Raw genomic sequence first — 24965 nt, forward strand, 5'->3', positions numbered from 1 at the left:
AGTCCAAACACAACATGCTTGCATTGTAAAACTTGCTAGTTTAGGAGAATTTTAGAAAACAAAACTACATAACAAGTACCATCCCCTTATTTCCTATTGCAAATGATATATAATAATGTCTCATGGAAAGAATATTGTGTGTGAAAAGATGCCTTAGTGGAATACCTTTTTTTTTTTTTCAGACTAGAGGACCTTGGCTTAAAACAGTTTTCTGTGGCTGATCTATTCACACGCATCTTTATCCCCACCTCCTTCCTACTGGTGTGTATCTTGCACCTTCACTATTTCCACGATCGGTTTCTCCAGATCACTGATTTGAAAGCTGTAACCAGCAAACAGGACAACACTATTTACAGGTAAAGAAGCAAAATAGATGGAACTATTGATTGTCTGTATGGAAATACTGTTTCTGACTGTCTTGTAAAGCTCACGTTTCAGTAGATGTTATTTGCCTTTGCTATGACTACCTGGCTTAAAAAGAAGGTGCACGGTATCCAGCACCCCACTACAACCAAAGTTTCTGTCTCTTCCCATTTTCCCCTACACACTGAACTTTTTCATTTTGGGGTACATTTTCAAAGGTACTAATGTCATTTATGTATTTATTTCATTGGCTTTGGCCTTTAATGGGGGTTAGGTGCTCAATTACTATGTGTGCCCTTTTGTATGTGTACCTGCCAGTAGTAAGAAACACAGCTCTTCATTTGGGTCACTTCTTTTCTTAAAATGTCCATTTTGAGGACCACATGAAAACTGGGAGATCTTTGGAAAATACCACATTTGCATTGAGCAGTTTGGCCTTTTTGTAAAGTTGAACTTCAGAAATGGAAGAATTCTGAATTTGTGGTTACTTTTCATAGTACTGACCCTTGGCTATGCTAGACACTGGGTGATTTCATCCAAAAGTTCATTAGCACTTATTAATGAATCTGGGACATCACTTTTCCAGTGTTCAATTCCTACATATTTTCCTGCATATAAACCAATCTGGCCTAGGATCCTGAGCCAGGAGTATGAGAGAGAGAAGGGGTTTTGTAGTACATAGTGTTATATTGTGCAATGACAATTGCAGTCATTCTTTGAAGAAAGCAATTAATTTAGACCCTACTTTTAGAATGCTTACCTGTCTAGTGATAACTGTATCAGCTGCACTTCTATGAATAGGGACTAGCTGCATAACACCACATAGACCACAGGATGTTATGGAATAATGACGGTTACTTAACAGGGAATTATATTCTAGGTTATGCAAGATTTACAAAGCATTTCAGGTATTTTTCATACATTCAATTCGATATGAAGCTACTTCACAGTGTATGGTACAAATTTGTGCCATGAGAATAAGCTCCAGTTTTATGGAATGCTTCCAGTTTCTGTATTTAAATAATTGCTAAGACCAGAACAGATCAAACTTGATAAAATTTCCCAATAAAGATGTGGTGATTTTTAAACTTACCTTTTAAATGTCTATTTGTGTAATAACTCTCCCTTTACTCTTCTTGAATTGCTAAATGTTACAGTAGATTCAAGGGCCCTTTTGTAATGGCTTGTGAACAAACTTCCCTTGCCCAAGGCAGACTTTTGTGCAGCAGTGGGTACATGTTAACATCTCTGAATTGGCCAAGCCCTGAAAACAGAGCCCAGACAGGTGTCTGAGCTGAAATGGGATTGTTCCTGGGCTGAGGCATTTAGGGGAATGCTTTAGAGCAGTCCAGTAACTCTGCAAGCTCGCTTGTAGCCCGAAATTTGCACTTGTGTTGAGTAACATAGGAAGTTTCCACCTTCCTTCTAGTGTGATCCAATAGACACAAAATAAAAAGAAAAAAACCCTGAAGCATTTGTAGGATTTTGATGGGTCCATTTTGCCTGTGAAACTGCTACTTGAAAATCTTTCCATTACACACAGCTTTATTATTATACAGCTTTCCAAATGTTGGCATGAAGAGGATCACTGTGACTGAAGTCACATTATTCCCAAAGGATGGACCTGCTGATAGTGAAGACACAAAATGTTTTCATGCATTGCAAGAAAACATTTTTGCCACAAATAAGTAGCCTTGAGATACCATGTTAAAAGTAGACATTGTTACGAAGCCTTTTATTAAAGTCATAGATGAAGAGGATCATGTGATATCATAACATCACTTTTTTGTCTTGGAATTAGAATGCTGGTTTTTTTAATCTAAATGTGTACTAGATTGTATTAAGCAGTCATATAAGTAGCTAGTATATTTTTAACTGTTAAATGTGGCATATGTGCTACATTTGCCATTTTGAAGTATTTTCATATCACAAATATCACATATATCCTTTGTTCCTCCTGCGAAGCTTTAACTATTATGACCAGTAGTCAAATCAGAACAGTTTTCTTGATCTGTACTCCTGTTAAAACTGCCTGGTATATGAAAATACATCTCTTTTCTTCCCTTGATGCAATAAATCACTACTGAGCATCAGCTGACTTTATAGTTCAAAGTTTTGCAGTGAGAGCTCAGCTGACATTTGTATTGGTGATGCATAAAGCTAGATAAGAACTAACAGAACAACCAACTTCAGCTTAACAGTGATGCTAGTCATAAATTTCAGGGGCAATTAAAACAGATTAAAGATTCATGTATATGTGTAATTTTCTCTCAAAGCTACTAAAACTTAATTTTCCTTTTTGCTTTGAAGAAACTGTCATTCACTTAATAACTGCTTTACCTTTCTAAACTGCTTTTATGCTGCACCTTTTGCAACAAAAAAAAAATTTAAATAAAGAACTAGAACCTTCATTTTGACTAACAAGACAGAACGCAGTCCTTTTAATAGTGAGCTTCTTAGAATGATCACAGCAGCTGAGGGGTGGTCATGAAAGTAATAATGAAAGCACATCCAGTTCCTGCATCTGCCTTTGAACTGCCAGGTGTGACTGCGACAGTTGTGTCTAACTGAAGAGTCCTGTTAAAATTGCTGAGAATGTTCATTTATTAAAATGCTGTTTCTCTTCTGCAAAATTTGCAGAGTGAGTTGAAGGGTAAGGCTCTGCCAGCTGCAATGAGAGGGCACAGAAACTGGCACACTGGAACTGGCAGAGTGAGGAACTTCTCACTATTTATAAAGATGTCAGAACTGAATGTGTCAGTTTTACATCTGCAAGGGAAAGAAAAATTCTCTGATTAGGATTTTCCATGCCCATTTCCTTGCTGTACCATGAATTATGGAATGGCAGAGATAAAGGCTATGAGGTAGATAATTTCTCTGATAAGATGCTTTGCCATAATTACCTTTACATTTTTTTTTAAGAAGGAAAAAATCATTTTAAAAATTGTGGTATTCGAAGGCTTACTTGAAGTAAGGCAGTAAAGGCTGTTCTCACATCTTGGGGACTATGAAAATTATCTGTAGTTCTGACTGAACTTGTATAGGATCTAAAGGTCTAAGAGCTGCATTTATAAGCTTCCTAGACATTCACTGAATGGTGTATGTTAAGATTTTAGAGTGTGTTTTGTTATGACAGTGTGTCATAACACATTGGTAGACAGGAAAGTGCGTTCATTCCTATTTAATGGTTTTCTTTTCTCTCTCTAATTCATTTCCCATTTTCATCTTGTGCTTTTATCTCCCACCTCATAGCCATGCCAAAGTCAATGGCCGTGTATATCTAATAATTAATAGGTGGGTACTTCAATTCTTCCTTTCCTTTAAAACCAATATACCTTATTTTTTTTGTTACTTCTTAGTTGCCTTAAAGCAAAGTATGTTCTTGCTGCGCAGTACTGTGAAGTAAGCAGGGAGATAATGTTGTTCAGGTATTGCAGTTTCCTAAAGCTAATGAAGCAGTTAACACATCTCTTCTGCATATTTATACATTGTGAGTTTCTTCTCCCAGCTGAGAATTCTCCTAAACTTTGCCCACGCCTCAATGCAGGAATAATTGGTGCTATTTGTAATTGGCTGCAGGCAATAGATTTGGTTGAGGAGGCTCGTTTATCTACCCTTTGTTTGTGCATGGAAAGATGCATGCCTGCATGTGCCTATGTACACACAGACAGAGAGACACACATCCCTGTTTCCTCCAAGCATGTAAGATAGGGAAATTGAGGGCCCACTCAACTGAATGTGTGATATGTGCTGTGAGTTTGTACAGACTGAAATTTTAGCGTTGGAAAGGGAACACTGAAACCACTGCATGCTAAGGCTGTTAATTCACGGGCTGAGCTGGGTGCTGCAGGATCCAAACTGCTATCATCATCATCCCTTTATAAATGGCATCTTGAAAACTACTCCATAAATTAGATTCCTTTCAAAATACTTGACTGGAATAAATATGCACTATTTTTTAATCGTCTCTGAGAATAAAAGGACTTCTGAGTTGTTGTCACTACTGAATATAAACAGAAAAACCAAGAAGATACCTTGTTTAGATATTTGTGAGTGCCTGCTCTGTGTGTCATGTTCACGATCCTTCTTGAAATGTCATCACGTACTTTGGGTCACCGTTCTTAAAAGTTCACCAGAGCTGGAATTCTGGTCTGCAGAAAGTCTGTGTTTAAGGGAGTGGTGAGGGCAAGCACCTTGGCTAAGGCAGGCAAGCTGTTTGCCGAGGGGCATGGCCAGGAGGCAAGGCTGGACTCTCACCCATGGGCAGTCAGAAACGTGGGCCAACAGCTAAGGGTGAGGATCAGGTCTGCAATCAGTAACAAGGGTCAGCCACAACCTGCTGAGGTCCCAGCGAGTCCATGGAGATAAGCCAGGTTTGCAGTGAAGGCAGGGTGTCAGGCTGTGTGTCAGGCTTAGGGTCAGGGAGGCACGGGAGCGGGCACAGACACAGCTGTGATGCAGCCACAACATAGGAGTGGAAGCCTCCATGTGAAAGCAGCACCCAGTGAAAGGAGAGGGTCCTCCTTCACTGAGGCTTCCTGGCCTGGCCACATACCCCAACAGGGCTTGGATTCAGGCAGCAAATCCCCTTAAAGTCCCAAAAAGGCATTCGGGGCCCTGCAAGTGGAGGTATGGCACTGTGTGCTCAGTTTGAGTGTTGCAGACCAAATATTCAAGACATGGGTCACTAGTGTTCTGCAGAGCAGAAAGCTTTCTCTTCTTAAGGTTTTGCATGAAAAATACTTGGGAACTTCTTTTAGCCAGAAAGTTCCAAGCAATTCATAAACAGCAAAAAACTATCAAAGGCAAAAGATGCTTAATAATGCATTCAATTAATTAATCTTCTGCTCTAGTCGATTACAAATACATGAAAGTACTAGGAATCCAGCAAGTACCTGTGTCACATGCCTGATTTTAGTGCCACTGAAATTGCTTTGTTGCCAAGAACTAGATCTACTGATATACTTCCCATTATTGATACACTGTTTAATGAACCTGAGGGTAAGAAATGCGCTCAGCTAAAAGCACTAGTGGCTGTACCTTCAAGGCTTCTTGCCTGAATTATTATTTAGTTATTTCTCTTCCTAAGTATCAGACATAATACTTCTATGTTATTTGGGATAATTTCCCATTATTATGTGGCTTCCAACAATGACGTTATATCTCACTAGCTGTGAAGATGGGTATGGGTAGCTTGTCTTAAAAATTCTAGTGAAGTTTTTATATCTTAATACCTCACTGTTGTCTGTTACAATATAATGTGATCTTGTAGTGAAAAAAAATTGCAAAAAGAGCCCTAGCAATACATAAGGAAGTTTTGGAAGAAAGATTCCAAGTAGACTAACTTTCCAAACATTGGGCAGGGCTTTTTGTCTATCTTTGGATCTCCTGAGCACGTGATCCAATGCTCAAGCCTACTGATGCCAGTAAAACTAAGCCTCCTGAAAACTAAACTCATACTGAGGCTTTATCAGGTATATGTATTGCATATACCCATCTTTATAACCCCATTGCCTCCCAGATCTCCAGAATACAAATGGGAATTATATGAATAAGAGAAAGATGAGTCTACTCATACAAAATCCTATAGAGTTACTGTGTTTCTGTCCAATTTACACTGAGGTAAGTCATTAAATCCTTGATTTACACCAGTGTGAATGTAGATTTTTCCATTATAAAAGTCAGTTGGGAAGATACCTCATAAAAATCAATGCAACTGCATATATACAAAACCTGTCTGATTATATAGTTACTTTCATTTCATGGTGCATTGTCTTTTAAATGAGCTCTGATGTTTTATAGTAACCAGGGATCTCCATAACAGTTGAACTGAACTGAAAATTCATTCTCTCTTCTTTATACATGACCTTCCTAATGGTGCTTTATTAGAGTTTTAGGTAAATATAAGTTAGTTATGTCCTGTTAGGGAACATTGACGTTTAGTCACTTTATAGAGATTTGAATATCCTTTTAGTGTATATGCTAGCTGATCCATGTCTTAGATATGAAAATAACCAAGACCCCCAAAAGAGATGATTGGTAACAGCCAACATGGCCTTACTATGGGCAAATCATGCCTGAAAAATTTGGTGAACTTCTACGATAGGGCTACAGCATTGGTAAACCGGGGCAGAGCAATCGACATTGTCTTCCTGGACTTATGCAAAGTGTTTGATACTGTTCCATATGATAGCCTTGTCTCCAAATGAAAGAGACATGGATCTGGTGGATGGGCCACTCAGTGGATAAAGAACTGGCTGGATGGCTGCACTCAGAGTTGGTCAGTGGCTCATTGGTCATGAGACCAGTGACAAGTGGTGTCTCTCAACATCAGTGCTGGGGCTGAGACCACTCAACATCTTTGTTGGTGACATGGAGAGTGGGATTGAGGGCACCCTCAGCAAGTTTGCTGATGACACCAGGCTGTGTGGTGCTGTCAACACACTGGAGGGAAAGGGATGGCGTCCAGAGGGACCTTGACACACTTGGGAGGTGGACCCATGCAAACCTCGTGAGGTCCAACAGAGCAAAGTGCAGGGTCCTACACCTGGGTTATGGCAATCCCAGACACACCAATGGGTTGGGCAGAGAAGTGACTGAGAGTAGCACTGAGGAGAATGACTTGGGTGTGATGGTTGATGAAAAATTCACCATGAGCCGGCAGCATGCACTCACTGCCCAGAAAGCCAATGGATTCCTGGGGTGCATCCAAAGGAGTGTGGAGAGCAAGTCAAAGGAGGTGATTCTGCCCCTCTACTCTGCTCTGGTGAGACCTCACCTGGAGTGCTGCATCCAGCTCTGGGGTCGCCAACATAAGGCCTGGAACTGTCGGAGCAAGCTCAGAGTAGAGGCGCAACGTTGGTAAGAGGACTGGAGCACCTCCCCTACAAAGACAGACTGAGAAAGTTGGGACTGTTCAACCTAGAGAAGAGGAGATTGCTTGGAGACCTCACAGCAAATTTCCAGTATCCAGGGGGCCTACAGGGAAGGTAGAGAGGGTCTTTTCATCAGGAACTGTAGTGACAGGACAAGGAGTAATGGGTACAGATTGAAAAGGGAAATTTAAGTTAGAAATTAGGAAGAAATTCTTTACTGTTGACTGGTGAGACACTGGAACAGACTGTCCAGGGAGGTTGTGGAAGCCCCAGTCCTGGCAGTGTTAAAGGCCAGGTTGGATGGGGCTCTGAGCAACCTGATCTAGTGGAAGATGTCCTTGCCCATGGCAGTGGGGGGGGATATTTTAAGGTCCCTTCCAACCTAAACCATTTCATGATTCTATTTTCAGTAGCCAAAGCTACTAAATAAATTCTTGATTATAAGAGTTTTTCAGGTTATTAGACACTCAGGTTCATTTCCCAACACAAGATGAGGAATTTTTGTCACAAAAGTGGCTAAAATGTGATTAAATATTATTATGTGATATTTTTTGGTGTTTGAGTGTCTTGTTAAACTTCTAATTTTAAACCACCTTTTCTGCTTTTTTGATAACTGGCATGGCATTTCTACTTCAGGATTGTTAAGTCAGATTTCTGTAGTTTTTCCTTCATTTGAGACACCAAATTTTCCAGCTTGAAGAAACTGTGACTCCCAAATGATTGAAAAATAATTCTGCTTGTTTGAACTCCTCATTAACTGCCTAGCCTATTCTCTTAATTTTTAATGATCAGGGGGGAAAAAAAATCTAGATTTTTAGGTTCTTAAACTGTGAAAATCCTAGACTTGGCAGAATTTCCTGTCTAAATGGTTAAAGGCCAGAATTTCACATCAAGAAAAATAAACCCCTGAGACGGTACTGTAGCATATTAGAACAGTCTTACACGTGCTTGAAAGTATGCTGAGTGTAGTAATTTCAATAGCATAACCAAACATTTAGTGACCTAATCATATAGATATACACTTGCTAAAGGGAGACTTTATTGCAAGAAGTCACAGTCAAAGGGAAACTGAGTTTTCTGCAACTATGGGAGGTGAGCCCTACAGCACAGCTATAGGAGAAAAAATGAAACCATAAGAAAATGTTTATTTTCTTAGCAAAGAAAATATATATACTGAATAATCTCATTTTAAAAAAAGGCACCATGGCACTGGAGAAATATAATTTCTGTGTTAGATCAGATAAATCACGTTCCAGTTTTGGTAGTGTGGAACTTACTGATAGATTTAGTTAGAGACAATTGGAAATCAAGGAAAAATTCTCTGTGAGATGTGGCAAAGAGAGAGAGAATGAATGGTACTGTCAAAGACAGATACAGTAAAATCTTCTGAAGGTGCAGCTATGGAATTCTTGCTTTTGTTTTTTCCCAAACCTATAGATGGAAGAAAATTTGCAATTTCCTTGGGTTTCCAGCTGCATCTTTTAACTGGAAGAAGGTAGAAATGAATTTACAGTGATAGGTCAGATACCTGTGATGGTTCAGGTGCATTACTCAGAGCGTGGTACAGCAGTGACCACGCTTAGCACTGGTGTAAATAGGTTGCCCCTTTCCATCTGTGCTGCAATTCCATGTTTCTTTAAAAAGGCACCCCGTGAATGTCATGATGGCATGCTCTTGGCATCAGAAGGCTTCCGCAGATGGAGTAGGAGAATGCTTTATGACTTGTTATGTAGCATGACGTATTTGTCAATGACCTTCTTCTGTAACCCCTCTGTTCTCATCTCCCTTTTTCTTTCTGTTCCAATTACTTTGAGCAGCCTCAAGAAAAAAATACCAAACCACCAAAATGAGTAAGTCCCCTATGAAGTCATGAAATGTTTCCTCTTAAATAATGTCATTTCATGCTTCTACATCTTAAACTCTGACCATTTTCTCCAGTGGGGAAAATGTCAAGTTTAAGTGTCAATACCACTCATTACTAACTAACCATTAGTATCTGAGTGAGAAATAGTTACTAATACATTCCAACAACTCGATTTTCAGTGTGTGTTTGGAGAGAGTACCAGAATCATTAACTTTTCTACTTCTAAGGCATTTTCCATGAACAGTTTATTTTTTTCTAATTATACAGTTTGGAAAAGAAAAAGACTACGATGTCATTACTCCTCAGTTTGCTGACATGCTACTGTTTACCAACAGACTGGTGCACCAAGATGGAAGCCTGCCTGACATAACTATGATGAATTTAACAGCCAGCAGAGAAAAGGAAGAGGATAAAATGCTGGAAGAGGCTGGTGAGAAAAGAACAGAAGAGCCAGAGGGGGAGGGAGGGAAAGGGAGGGTCAAAAAAGGAAAAGAAGAAGAGAAGGAGGATGAGGATAAAGAAGATGATGATGATGATGACGATGAAGACAATGAATCAGAGGAAGAAGAAACTACAGGTAAGCTCTGCAGAATGCAAATTTTTCCTTCCTCAGCCTTAATTAACAATGTCAACAGGTGGTTTGTTCTTGGTCATCCCTGTTAACTTCAGTCACCAGGTTTTCCTTCTAGTTTTGCATGCAGTCTGTGTCAAAGAGCCTGACAAAAACTGAGCAGATGGCTACTTGTCAATTATTCAACAGGCTACAGGCTCTTCTAAGAAAAAAAATCATACTGTAGGGTGCTGAGAGATAGAAACCAACAGAAACCCTCCCTCTTTCTTCTAGGTGGTCTGGGTTAAATTATTTGAAGGTTACCCAAATCCTAAGAACTTCTTTATAGTGAAATCTCCTTGCAACAAAGAAAATAATACAACGTACATATTTAATATCTGATACTGCATGCTTTCAAGGCACCCCTCCCCAGAAGTCCCAATGGCTTTACTTCATTATTTATGTGCACATTAGTGTCATAGTTTTCACTTCTGAATATGGAATGTGTAACTGATGCCAGATGAACATAAAAAAGCTTAAGGGCAGACATGGGTACAGCTTATATTGTCATCCTTGATATTGCTAATATGAACTTCTAAAATGAATTATTACCATAACTCAGTTTGTAATATGAGCCAAAAGTGAAACCAGGGAAGAGCATTTAACACCCAAGGAAGCTGTATTCTTTGGAAGGGGCCTTACTGCAAATTTGGTTACTCATGCCAATATTCACAGGACTGTGACACATAAATAGGAAGATGGTCTTTGACGAGGCAAAATGGCAGCACATCAGGCTTAGCTGCCCCCGGGAATCATAGATCATTTAGGCTGGAAAAGAGCTCTTAAGATCCTTGAGTCCAGTCATTAACCCAGCACTGCCACATCCACCACTAAACCATGTCCCTAAATGCCACATCTATATATCTTTTAAATACCTCCAGGGCTGGTGACTCCACCCTTCCCTGGACAGCCTGTTCCAGTGCTTGAACCTCAGCTGAAACAACTTACCTTTCCTGGTTGGAACATCTGCCCTCACAGAGGGGTTCTTGGGCTGTGGAAACCTTTATTGGCCAGATTTCATGCTGTCTGTGAGGGGTGAGGGGTGAGGGGTCAGGTGCAGTCCAGCCATCCCAGCTTGTTGGAAGGGCTTTGGGACAGAGGCCAGCTGGTGGAGGTTGCTCTGTGCAGCGACACATGCAAGCAGGGAAGTGGGGGACTGCAGCTGGTGTTGCTTCGAAATAGCACAAGGGGATCCATCTTTAAGCTGCACATGAGTTTATTTCTGCGGGAGTTACACTATTTTTACACAGCCATGTGGCCAGAGCTTTGACATTAAACATGTTCACATGTGCAGACTTCAAAGCAGAGTGTTGTACAATCTTTCAGTGGATGCAGTCAGGCCTGTATTTTATTCCCTGTGTGTGTAGTGCCTGGCCATGCTAGACAGAGCTTGCTATAGCACCTTATCTGCCTGCTCCACTTAACTGGCACTGTCTGGATACATCTTGGCGTGATGCAACACTGCAAATAAAATAAATGCAATGAAAGATTGAGTGAGAACATCTAATGCTGTAAAGACTTCCCTTAAATACTCTCATTGTGCTTATAAAAACACATGTAGGATTAGAGTTCTGTAGCTTAATTAATTTCTCAAGTTTAATTATGTGCTCATGGAATTTACATCACTCATCATTTTTATTCAGGTTTTCTAAGTTGGGTTTGGAGAATAAAGGCAAAGGAAAAAAAAATGAAATTTGGTCGTGAGGTGTTCCAGAAGTCTGCTTTTTCACACAAATGTGCATGTGTTCTTCACACAAATATGCATGAGTAACCACTTGGTGTGCTTTATATCTTAAATAAAGTGATAATTTGAAATAATTACATAAAGAAGGTGGTAACTCCTTTGCATTTTTACCAGCTTAGACAGTGATGTGCTTTGGTATCACTTGCAAATGTTTCCACCTCTGATATAAACTGTAAGAATGTTCTCACGGCATGCAAAATCCTTCCTAATCTTCCAAATGCTTCTGAAACCCTGAATACAGTGTGAAGACTCCATAGTAATATGTACCAGCCAGGCAAAACAGTTTTTCAGCCAGTCCACAAGCAAAGTTGTCACTTAGACAGCACTGTTCAGCATTTATTTATTTATTTATTTATTTATTTATTGTTACGTACACTCACATGTAGTAGGTGATGCTACAAGCTTGCTCACTGGGATAGTATTTGGGAGGGTGACTTTTTTAGCCAAACACCCCTATGAAGGGATACTTTCACCCAACTTCAGGATCTCCACTTGCTCAAGCTTTTTCAACGGAGAGAAAGATTTGACTGGACTACAGTTTGCCTTGCTTGTTTTAGATGTCTGTCCTGTGAAGGCACCGGTCACACTCTAAGAGGCTGTGCTGTTTGCAAGGCAGTTTAGGTAACTCTGACATCTGAAGATGTCTATAGTACAGTTGTTTAAACCCATGTGACAGGAATCCAAGTCCTAGTGTGCATGGATTTCTTCCAATCTGGCTGAAAATCTTTCTGAGTAGTAGTCGTCTGCGCTTTCTGAAATCGGCTGGGTCCATAGCTTCCAAGCATCAAAAAAAATTTACTTTTCTAGCTGGAAAAGGACCAGGGCAGGAATTAGTTCCTGAATGAGATCTCTAAGCTTAGGTCCAAAAATACTGGAGGACAAGGGTCCAACAAGAGCTCTGATGAGAGGAATAAAAGCAAAATTGGCAAGGGAGGCCACCACAGCTGCTTTTGAAGTGCGGAATCCTTCCAGGGAATGTGGGTCAGAAGGGAAAGCACCCCACCTAAGTGGGCATCAACCCCATTTTTTTTTAGTTAACCACTGAGCTATACCTTTATCCTCCATCTTGTCTTACTCTAAGGCTTAGAAGAGAAGCAGAAAGCTCGTTGTTGTCTAGTGGAGTATTCCATTTCACAGAGACCTTCTGTTTTTGTCCTCACAATGATTCTGCTTGAACATCCCTTCAGACTTAAGGAACAAGTGGCATCTGGTGATTGACCGCCTTACAGTGCTGTTTTTGAAATTCCTGGAGTATTTTCACAAGATGCAAGTCTTTGTGTGGTGGCTGTTGGAGCTGCACATCATCAAAATTGTTTCATCTTACATCATCTGGGTCACAGTGAAAGAGGCAAGTAAACACCCACTGTCAAACTCTTACATATCGTGGAGGCTTGTCAGCATCTGCCATGTGGTTACACATCCAGATGTAGGGAGAGGGCTTCCTCCTGTCAGACCTCACTGAAATTATGGCCTCCATCTGGGTTTGTTGCCTGCTGGGAACCTGCCTTGACATCTTCCACATTCTCTCCGTCTCAAGAGTCTCAGCCCTCCCCTTTTCTCCAGGTATTAAAGTTTTATTAGTCTCATTCTTTGGATTTAAGAGACATAACCTCTCTACTGCTAAAACTGTCTGTGGGCACCATCCAGGGATGGAAGACGTAGGAAAGGACTGGGAAGGTACATATAGAAAAATTATTTAAACTTGGTATAGTGCTTAAGAAACAAGAATGTGGAACTATGCCTAAAGAAAAGGGGACCAATGCTTTAAGCTGTACTTTTGGTGTGGGCAATGTGAGTTCTCTATGTGGCATAGCCATTTCTTGAACAGGGTGGTAGGACAGCATTCACTAAAAACAAAAAAAATCCCTTTTCTCACTTTTTTGGGGGGGAAAAGTCAAGAGGATGAAGGTCAGTTGCACAGACACACGGATCTCTGCCATTTCTTGTTTCATGTGTACTAAAGCAGCAGAAGCTGCATGTGGTCCTTTGTATTTCACACCTGTGGATAAGGAAGATACGGAGTTTTGTGGGTCTAATAGTATTAATATTATGTAAGTGGTAAATTTCTTCCTAAACCAACTGTGAAGTTTTTCCTTCTTCACTTACTACTTTGTGTCTGTGTTATTGTGAGTATTGCTGTAATCTTTTTTTCAGTATTTTCCTCAAAGTTTCTGCATGTCCCTTTCTTTTGAACAATTCTTCTTTTTACCTGTGGAAAAGGTCAGACTTTCTCAGTTCTTATGTTACTCCATGTAATTTCTGTACTGTTTTTGTGTTTTCAGGTGTCTCTGTTTAACTTTGTGTTTTTAATTGCCTGGGCTCTTGCTTTGCCATATGCTCAGTTTCGCCCACTGGCATCAAGTATCTGCACTGTTTGGACATGTGTGATTATTGTCTGCAAAATGTTGTACCAGCTCACATCTATTGATCCCAAGACTTTTTCCAGTAACTGTACACTGGTGAGTACAAATGTATATTTAAAAGGTTTGACTGCTGTCTTCCTCAGTGAAGGAGAGCAAAAGGAAGCATCTCAAGTACAAAAGTAACAGTTCACCTGATGTATTAGTGTTGATTATCATACCCTCCCCAAGCAGTTTTAAAGTCATGTTTTATAACTGTTGCATTTTGTTTTTAGCCAGGAGAGAATGAAACTAAGGTTGATTTAGAAGAACTCAAAACCTCAGTGCTCTACAGTGGGCCAGTTGATCCTGCGGAGTGGGTTGGATTGAGAAAATCTAATCCCCTTCTTGTGTACTTAAGGGTAACTTCTTTAATTATCTGTATTCAGATATTTTCTTATTTGTGATGAAAGTAGCATTGTCTTGAAATAAATAATCTGTCACATATTAAAAAAAATGTAATGCCAACCATTGACAATAAGGAAGTACAGAGGAAAAGAGGCAACAGAAAACCACATCTGTTACACAGAACATTTCCAGAAGGGATTCAGTACCAATTAAGTTATTCTTTCATGCAGAAGTATCACTTTTGGACTCTACCATCTGTTAAAAGCTCTTTAAGAAATGAGATATTTAAGAACTCTAAGTAATTAAGAGGTACATGGCTTTCAGGTGCCGAAAGACTAATGGGTCTAATTGGGAGTAATTGCCCTGAATGACAGCGTGTGCTAGAAGCAGTTAATTTTTTTAAGTGCTTATTCTTTAGCCACAGTTTATTATAATATAATGAAAATATATGAAAATAAATGAAAATATAATGAGTTAAGAGAATCATTCATTCAAACACTAGTAAACAGATGTCTTTTGTTTTTCTTCTTGTTTTTAGTTGATGCCTGTGAGCAATATTTTATTATTCCTGTCTTGATTTAAAAGCCTTACTTACAGTGAAAATGTGCCAAGTCCTGAGGAAAACTATATCTCTTACCAATTTAAAGAATCTCCCACATTCTATATACACAGTTTAAGGTTGTCAGAAAACATAAAAATCCCAGTGGCATCTGTTTCAGGAGATTCTTGTCCCAAATATTTCTCAGATAACAGAGGTCTAGAGTTTGCCACTTCTGCTTCAGTTATGGCTTCCTTGAGGGACTTTCTCTGAGCTGTTTTTTTTAAGCAGCTTTTGGAGTTAGTTAGTACCTCTCTTCTATTGAGCATAGGGCAGATCTCCCTCCTGAGATAAATAAAAAATCAATTCATAGCCACCCCTGACTACATCCTAGTCAATCTGGCTTTGGGAGAGAAGGACCTGTGCCTGAGAGAAGACTGACAGACTGTTCATGTAAAAGAGTGTTCAGGTTAAATTTGCTCTACCCAATATCCTTGTTTTGGGAAGTCAGTGCTTGACAGCTGAACCTCTACAGGTGACTTTTGTGTATGTTTGTATCTTCTATCTCCTGCAAAACGAAGCACGATACCTTAAGAGAAGCTATGAAATATGAGAGGGCACGTGGATGGGTCAATGCCTTTTTCCTTCCCTTCATTTCCACAACTAGTTCTTATTATATTATTTTTTAATTAATGTCTTTATATGTATCTCCTGGATGTCTGTATGATTCATCGAAATCCAGGAATTGGTGTGAACCTTAGGTTTTTTTTAATCATAGTAGCTGGGAATAGGTGTCAGTGCATTCTGGAGTGCAGAAGTCCTCAGTGATACCATCAATCTGAGTATTAATGGGTTTATGCTTATCAGGAAATTTTATAGCTTCTTGTGGTTTTGACTTTTGTTTAATATTCTTCTGATTGTGTCTCCCATAGAACAACTTACTGATGCTGGCTATTCTGGCTTTTGAAGTTACAATCTACCGTCATCAAGAATACTACAGGTGTCGAAATAACCTCACTGCACCTGTGACTAAAACAATTTTCCATGATATTACAAGAGCACATCTGGATGACGGACTGGTAAACTGTGTCAAGTATTTCATAAACTACTTCTTCTACAAGTTTGGTTTGGAGGTAAATAACTATGTATTACTTTTCTTTATGGTATAGTTCCAAACCTTTTGATTGTGTTATTTTTGAATACTAGCTTGGACTGTGTTTGACATCTAGATGCTTCTTAGTCATCATTCATGTTAGTCATTTCTGTTCCCTCACCTTGTCTGTTTATGTGCAAATGAAATGTACTTTGAAAAAATCTTTGCATAAATAGTGATCTGTCAAAATTTTCTATGCCTGTCTGAAGGAGGCAACTCCCAGAGTAATGAATCCTAAATCTACTTATAATTAACAGATAGGTCTTGACCTATCTGTTAAACACTACCACAGCTTTGATCTGTGGAGTAAACTGTTCACAGCCATCTGAGGATTAAGGATGAGTGACAATTAAAAGAAACCAGCAAGTTCTTTCCTTTGGGAAATGATTTTAAGCTTACTCTAATCTGGGGAGAAGAGAAAACCAAAATAGCATAGTGCACTGAATAAATTAAGTGTTCACTAAGGTTCAAAACATGTTTCAAGGTACTGAGTGAAGGGACTGCTTTCACTGAAGCCAGAGAACAGAAATGCTGGAATGCAGAGCCTTTAGAATAATGGAGAACTAAAGCTGTCTTGCAGGAATTGACTGGATTTGTCTGTCACCAATAGAAGCTGTATGGTCTGAATACCTTGTCCATTTCCTACATGAAGATAGTTTTAGTTGTTACCAATCTTCTTTTCCACACCTGTACATCCTATCAAAATATGTGGCTGTGTAATATGTTCTTTTCTTGGCAACAATCAAACATTTCACGTCTCAGCTGTTGTGACAATGCTCTTTCCTTTCTGTATCTTTAGATATCACATAATGGAAACCTGCTCTAGATAGAGGAGTACCAAAAATTTGTGTGTTTGGGTGGAGTGGTGGAAGTTGCTGTCAGTGCATGTTGGTTTGCACAGGGCTCCTGCACAGGGCTCCTGCACAAGGCTCCATGCAGCACATGTCCAAGCATTCTGTCAGGATCCACAATAATTTATTATTGCTGCATTGACTGGCCGTGAGGTTGTAAAAGTTGCCTAAGTTTCTTTACTTCGTTTCCAGACCTGCTTTCTTCTATCAGTGAATGTAATTGGTCAGAGGATGGATTTTTATGCAATGATTCATGCCTTCTGGCTGATTGCTGTGCTGTATCGACGTAGGAGAAAAGCTATTGCAGAGATTTGGCCAAAATATTGCTGTTTTCTAGCATGCATCATTACATTCCAGTACTTCCTTTGCATTGGCATCCCACCTGCTCCTTGTAAAGGTAAGGACACCCTTTATGGAAAATTAATGCTAGTTGCTTTTATAGAAAAGTGCTGGAAAATTGGTAAGTATTCTGAAGAAAAGGATTAAGTAATTGTTATAAAGTACTGATTGAATTTTTGCATGCTTCTGTCACACAGACTATCCATGGAGAAGTGGCAATGCCAACTTCAACTCCAACATCATAAAGTGGTTATACTTTCCAGACTTTATTGTGAGACCGAACCCTGTCTTCCTTGTGTGTAAGTATTTTAGCACATAGTTATGAAGAGTTTATATGTCCTTCACTTAAATCATCTGTACAGTGGAATTTTAAGCCAGCCTTTTATTTACTCTTCAGTAGCAAGATGACACTTTTTCTGGGAGATTGAATACTAAACATGGCTTTGAATATAGTAGAAAAATTCACAGAATTAGTTATTTTTGCATTTTCTTTTCCTGTATCCCTTTTTTAATAATTCAACTATCAAAATGTATGAATTTTTCCCCTTTTCTCATTTATTTCTCCATAAAGCCATAAAAAATGACAGGTAAAAAACCTAAATACATGAATAAATTTCAATTCAGAGTTAAATGCATTGAAAACTGCTCAGTCTTGGGGGTTCAAAGTGTGGGAAAACAGTCTGATAACTGCATTATAATATATCACAACTCTCCTTACACCTCTGTTGATGACTGAAGTTTTCCTTCCAATCACCGCTTTCTCCTAGATGACTTCATGCTGCTTCTGTGTGCATCCTTGCAAAGGCAGACATTTGAGGATGAAAATAAAGCTGCAGTACGAATCATGGCTGGGGACAACGTGGAAATCTGCATGAATCTTGATGCAGCTTCTTTTAGCCAGCATAACCCTGTTCCTGATTTCATTCACTGCCGGTAAAAACTGAATCTTAAACACTTGGAAAATACAGTGCTTCCTTTTCATAAAGTTCACTAGGGTAAAAGTCATTCTCACAGCTTCCAATTTTACTTGGAATTTGTATTCATGTATGTTCCCATCTAACATACTGCTGTATGAGACAGCAGATAGTTCATTTCTGAGTAATCAGCATCTGGTTTAGAACAGGGTGGATGCAAACATGTCTTTCTAAAACTGGTGATTGTTTTAAGTGCTGTCCAGTGGAGTTCAGTGATAAATTTGACCGAAAGCCTGCATTCACAGAATCATAGACTTGTTTAGGTTGGAAAAGACCTTTAAGACCATCATGTCCCACCACTGTCTTAGGCAACCAACACACTGAAAAACATTCACCTTTAGGTCACCAGTTCTTGCATGCTGTCTGTGCACATGTGGATTTAAAAAGTTTGGAGAAAAAAGGTAGTTCAGCTGTTACATTAATCTAACCCTCTATATTTCCAATTTCAGAAAGAATCTTGCTACCCAAATTTTAATTTCCCTCCATGAATGCCTGGTGGGGCAGCACTTATATTGGACGTAAGTGCTCTGTTGGTTTCCCTCCGAACACAGACATGTTAGCAAGAATCCATTGGAGTCTGCAGTTTCCCATGTATGTGTTTAATCACAAAAAGTCATCAATTGTGTCCCGCCGAGTTGTTGTCTAAGCACAGTCAAAATAATACTCGAAGAGACTTTCCTTTGTGCTATTTCATCTAGGCATAAGAACCTTAAAAGTGTCTTGGAAGGACAACTGACAGGTCTTCTTGTTCCTGAGCATTGCCTACAGGGTTGTTTAAGGTGAATAATATGTAAAGAGGCAGAGCCTGAGGCAGTCTCTTCTGAATGGCCTTCAAACAATGGAACTGTTCCTGTGTGATCATTTCAGCAGACACAGATTAGCTCAGCTCTTCTAAATTGTGCTGGGCATTCTCTTAATTGAACTTGTCTCTGGAAGTTTTGCAGTATCACAAGAGTAAATGGGAAGAGTAAGATTTCTTAGTTGTGGTGTTCTGTCAGACTTGATCTGTGAATGCATGTTACCAACAGATGTCTGAGTATGAAAGGAATAGAAAAATGTCCAGAACTAATGTCCATAAATTCTTCCTTTTGATAACAGACTTCAATTTCTTTTACCAGACAAGTGGTATCACTACAAGTCCTTCTCTAGATCTTTAGGATGATCCTGCTATTTCTGTTGCAATTGGTTTGCCAAATCTATCTTGAAAAAGCTTTGAAAGGGAGACTTTTGAAACATTCAATTGACTCATTTGTCCAGAGACTTATAGTCACTACTGGGCAAAGGTTGAACAGTTCTCCCCCTTGAGAATTTCCAGTCTACACAGTGGACCCAGTGCTCTAGATTCAGTAACATAAGCAGGAAGAGAGAAGTATTAATCTTTCTTCAGAATGCTCCATCAAGTGAGGAGAATTTCTAAAAAATATCTGACAAATAGGGCTTGGTTGAGAGGAAATGTAGTGGAGATTGCCTGAGGTTTTCTCTTGCCACTGGTGTCCATCTTAGCAAAGGCTGATGCTGCCGTTGCATCAGGAACGCTGATGTGTTTGGTCACTGGTGAAGACCATCACTGTTTTTTAGCAGAAAGATCGAATTTTCCTTCCTTAGTCCAGAAAAAAATCATTGTGAAAAAACTCATTAATGATGAGAATGTGTTTTAAAGCTGTCTTTGGTAGAGAAAAAGGCAAGAAAATCACTGCTTTTTAAACAGCCTCTTTTGGCATTTTTTTCAATGTTCTCTGGAATCTGATAGATAATTCTGGCCATCTGTATAAGATATTCCCAAATGGACAAACATGAAAACTTTGAAACACAGAGGATATTCTTTGAATGTTTTAAGTGGAAACCAGAGTCAGGTTTATAGTGGAAGGCAAGTTAAGCAGAACTGGCCTGCTGCCCCTCCACAAGCCTTTGGATTAATTCCAGTATTTTGGTTTATGTGCATGGTATGCATCAGCTTGAAGCCATTGGTGGCAGGACATCCACTCAGACACACTGCTGGGCATGTGCTGACCAAGGAGACCTGTGGAGTGGTGATTAACAATATGCAACCATTTAATTGGGAGTTTGCTGCATGTATTAGGCAGTAAGTAACATTGCTGATGGAGAGTACAAAAAGCCCCAGAAAATCAAAGAACCCATTAGTGGTGGTGAGCTGAACAAATAAACTCTGATCACTTTATATTTGTCCCACCTAAATGCCAAAATCTGTGCAACCATTTCATGTGACAGTTTTATGTTGTGTGAATAAGGAGAAGAACAAAAAGAACAGGACAGAGAAAGAAAAAAGAAGAGGGACATTTTTGTTTGAAAAACTAATCATGAATTACTAGAAAACCTATTAATTAATGCATTCAGGAGCAAAGGAAATTCCTGTTTATGATATCTTTTCTTGTGGATATTTGGGCAGGTAATCATGAAATCGTAGACTGATTGGCATTGAAATGGAAGGGACCTTAAAGATCATCTAACTCCAGCCTCCTGAGCAAGGGTAGGGACACCTTCCACTAAACCAGGTTTCTCACAGCCCCATCCAACCTGGCCTTGAACACTTGCAGGGATGGGGCATCCACAACTCCAGGTGACCTGTTTTGGTGCCTCATTACTCTCTGAATAAAGAATTTCTCTAACATCTAATCTAAATCTCTCCTCTTCTAGTTTAAAACCCTTCCCCTTGTCTTATCCCTGTATGCCTGTGTAAACACTTCTCTCCTTTTTTTATAGGACACCTTTAATTGCTACAAGACCACAATGAGGTCTCACCAGAGCCTTCTCTTCTCCATGCTGAACAACCCTAACTCTCTCAGCCTTTCCTTATAGGAGAGGTGCTCTATCCCTCTGACCATGTTCTTGGACCTCCTCTGGACTCGCTCTAACAGGTCCCTGTCTTTCTTGGACTGAGAAAGGGACCTGAATGCAGTACTCCAGGTGGGATCTTATGAGGGCAAAGTAGAGGGGAAGAATCATCTCCCTCGACCTCTTCTGAAGCAGCCCAGGATACAGTTGGCTTTCTGGGCTGTGAGTGCACAATGTCAGCTCCTGTCCAGCTTTTCATTCCCAAGTACTTGGGTACCCCCAAGTCCTTCTCCTCAGGGCTGCTGTCAATGAATTCCTCTCCCAGTCTGTGCTCATGTCTGGGATTTCCCTGACTCAGATGCAGGACCTTGCACTTGGACTTGTTCAACTTTATGAGGTTCATATGGCCCCACTTCTAAAGCTTGTCCAGGTGCCCCTGGATGGCATCCCATTCTTCTGTTGTGCCAACTGCACATCTCAGCTTGGTGCCATCTTCAAACTTGCTGAGGGTGCACTTGATTCCACTCTCTGTGTCACTGATGAAGATATTGAGGAGCACCTGTCCAGGACAGAAGCCCTGAGAGACACCACTCATTACCTAACTCCACCTGGACATAGAGCCATTGACCACAACTCTCTGGCTGCACCCATCCAGCCAATTCTTTATTCATTAATAGCCCATTCATCAAATCCATGTCACTCCAATCTAGAGAAATAAGGATGTTGTGTAGGAGCATTTTGAAGGTTTTATAGAAGTCCAGGTAGATGTCATTTCTTTATTTGTTGATCTTACAGAGTGTTGCAGTCACTCCATCATAAAAAGCCACCAGAGTGGGCAGGCACAATTTTCCTTTAGTGAAGCCATGCTAGGATCACCTTCTTGTCTTCCATATGGCTAAATGCTGCTTCCGTGAAGACCTTCTCCATGATTTTCCCAAGCACAGAGGGAAGGCTCACTTGTCTGTAGTTCCCCAGGTCTTCCTTCTGCCCCTTTTTAAACTGTAACTTCTGTTTGTTTGTTTGTTTGTTTGTTTGTAGTGTTAGCTGCATGAATCTGTAATGGGAACATGTAGGATGATGTCTCTAAGTATAAACAGACCTTCCTTTAGTATGACCTGCATAAAAGTTCTTGTGTTCTTGAAGGTATCTTAGCTTTGTTTGAGGTCTTAAGTGTCTCTTTCAATGCTTTCACTACAATGTAGATTATACCAAGCTTTAGATTATGTTATTTTTGAGAGGTTGCACTGTACGTTTGTGATCCTAAACGCCTAATTTGCTTCAAAGAAGCACCAGAGAATAGGTGACAGTACCTTAAGGTTACTAAATCTTATATTAATAGTTATAAATCTTTAAAAGAAGGACTCACAAGCTCTGGGTAATCCACTGAATATCTACCTCAGAAGAAACTGTATGTATCTGGGCTCCATCCAAGACAGTTTGGAACTGAAAGGGCTTTGTCTAAAAACATATCTTGTGCTTTTCAATAGAAGTTTCAGAAGGGTTTAAATATTTAGTAACATGGACAAGAACTTCAGGTTCAAACCTTATCCAAGCAAGTGAAATTAATAATGGCATTTCTCCAAAAGTCAGTCAGAAAGAGCCAAACAATGAGAGAAGACAACCTGGTTATGAATAAATTATGAAGCAGAAAAAATATTTTTAAAAAGAGTTCTGCTTGGTATTCCTGGGTTTTCTGAGAAGCTTGATGTGTATTTACTGCTATGTAAAAGAATGGCAGCTGCAGACCAAAGCACCCTTTCTGAAGTATCCCTTCCCTTGAGAAGATACTAGTTGGTCACTGTTCTAGTAGGCATGGATAAAAAGCTTTTAACTGCAATATAAACAGTGGCAGAACAAGAACATATTTCCAAAATGCTTCATTTTCTTCTCTCTGGAGAAATACTTGAGTTCAACAATGGTAAATACAGTACAAGTAAGAGATTTCCTGAAATTTTCTTGTCTTTCCACCCCCAGATTTCTCAGGGGATAACGTGCTTGACCCCAAGAGAGTGCACATCCAAAGGACTTTGAAACAGAAATAAGAACAAAGAATAGAAACAGGAGCTTTTAGAATGATACAGGATTTAAAGCAACCTCACTGAGGATAATCCTTTCCCACAGTCTCTAATGCTGGAAAATTCTCATTTCAGTTCCCAAGAAGTTTTCAGATGTTCTCCTACACACTGTCAGGGAAAAAAAGCTTGGGATTGCAACCCGCTTTTTTCCACTTAAAAGCAGAAAAAGTCATTGAACTGTCCCCTTTAATACCTGTCCTCTGAGAATCATCAAGAGGGGAGTCAGTTAAAATGTCTGAAACGCAGCTCTAATGCCAGTCTTGGAACTGGGTTCCAACTTAGTTTACTGAGATAGGACCTGCAAATGAACATTACAGGCTTCCTGTCATATTTGTTATTTAAAGCAGATAAACATTCTGTTGCTAATAAAATGAGCCTCAACAAATAACACAGTTGTGAATTTGGGTATTTTTAAAGTGGATGTAAGCATGAAAGGAGGACTTTGCTGGTAAGAAAGTAATAGTAAAAGAATGTCAATCCTTGCAGAGGGTTTAACAAAAATAGTAGGAACTAAGACCTGTGGCATCCACAGCACTAGATTTGAAGAAGTCCATTGCAATAAAGGAGCTAGGTTTCAGAAGATTGGATGTTGCTGTTGGTGAGGGGAAAATCAGTGAAACTGCCTTCTGAAAGCTGAAATAGAGCTCCAGGGAAAGGCTTTGAGGATGGAAGCTTGGTGAGAAATTAGCAATGTTGGGATTAGAAGGGGAAATGAGCTCTGATGCAGACTGCTAAGAGTGTAAGGAATGGAAGAAAGAAGAAATTTGGGAGTAGGCGTAGCTTACAGAACACATGTGTATAGGGACAATATGTCTGGAGGAGAGAGAAGAGGTAGTTATCAAAAGAGGGCTAGAGGAGGAGCCTTGGAGGTGAGTACCACACTCAAAACAAAGCAGGGGGCTTTGAAGCTAATGAAGCTACATTACAGCAGCTCCTCCAGCGTGAAGAAGCCTTGAGCTGCATCCATCACCACAATAGGCTCTCATCAGTGTGTAAGAAGTGTGTTCTTCCCCTAAATTTCAAAGCACTGGCTGAGGACAAATACCTTTCCTGAAAAGGGTTATTGGCTGCAGCATCAGCCCCTCTTGGTGCCTGCAGGCAGAGGGCCAGACACTAGACTGGTCATAGCCTAACATGTTTCCTAACATGTTACATGCCAGGAAAGCAACTACACCTAGAGCAATCTCTCTGCGACAGGCTGGATTATATTACAGTTAAAAATTAATTCCTGTGGAAATAAAGTACTGAAATAATCATGGTAGGACCAATAAAACTTTAGAAAAGAAAAGCAGGTAATTTGATAGAGAGAGCCATCTGAGGTTACGATAGCTTTGATGGATGTGTGGAATGAACTTCAGACTTTGTCTTCCTTGATTTTGAGCAAATTGATAGTGTAGTTTTTTCCAAAATGTTTTCCAGAGTATTAGTGGGTTCTACTAATGACATGGTTGGAAAATCAGTGGGTTTTATTTCTCATTAATCTTTCTGCTTTCTTCTTTGTAATTTCTCATTCAGAGGCTGTCATGCTACCAAAAGCCATAGTTTGATGCTTTTGGTGCACTGGTGTAGTGGTTAATCTTCCTCAGATGTGTGACTATTCCTGGCCTCCCGCTACACCCTCCCACCTTTCTGCATTCATCACACCAGCACTGAGTTGGTTTGGAGGCTGAATGGGTGGAAAAGTATCCTTTCCTTCTGTCCTCCCTCAAAATAAATAGGCTTTTGCAAATTTTTTCTTGAAACCGTTTCAAAGAGCCAAAGCCAAAAAAGGGGCTGAAATGCAGAGCTGAAGGAGTGAAGGGGAGTGGGATTGTCCCCTTGGGAACCAGCTGTACAGATTTCTAAGGTGTGTTGTCAAATATCACATCCTGAGGGTAGCCTTTTGTTCTTGGTGAATGAATGGAGATTTAAAGAACATTTAGAAAATGTGGGTTTGGAAGATTTAAATGACATTAAACTAATGGTCTGTGTGGTCTGCAGTGAAAGCATAAAATTACAGTATATTCTATCCAAGGTTAAGCATTTTCTCCTGTCTGTGT

General features: G+C 39.8%; 1 protein-coding gene across 1 annotated transcript in view; it reads left to right on the top strand.

The window, feature by feature from the left end:
- PIEZO2 (piezo type mechanosensitive ion channel component 2) overlaps window positions 1–24965 on the top strand; it is a gene marked incomplete at both ends in the record, with an annotated part of 288576 nt that overhangs the window by 208750 nt on the left and 54861 nt on the right. Inside the window, 11 exons of the mRNA XM_082284749.1 lie at window positions 183–356; window positions 3616–3657; window positions 9056–9088; window positions 9438–9679; window positions 12644–12804; window positions 13739–13915; window positions 14092–14217; window positions 15674–15874; window positions 16938–17142; window positions 17282–17383; window positions 17852–18017. Of these exons, the coding sequence (XP_082140875.1) occupies window positions 183–356; window positions 3616–3657; window positions 9056–9088; window positions 9438–9679; window positions 12644–12804; window positions 13739–13915; window positions 14092–14217; window positions 15674–15874; window positions 16938–17142; window positions 17282–17383; window positions 17852–18017 (1629 nt within the window). The remainder of the gene's footprint in view (window positions 1–182; window positions 357–3615; window positions 3658–9055; window positions 9089–9437; window positions 9680–12643; window positions 12805–13738; window positions 13916–14091; window positions 14218–15673; window positions 15875–16937; window positions 17143–17281; window positions 17384–17851; window positions 18018–24965) is intronic.

This window comes from Coloeus monedula (assembly GCF_965178545.1).
Source record: "Coloeus monedula genome assembly, chromosome: 1".
Lineage (NCBI taxonomy): Eukaryota > Metazoa > Chordata > Aves > Passeriformes > Corvidae > Coloeus > Coloeus monedula.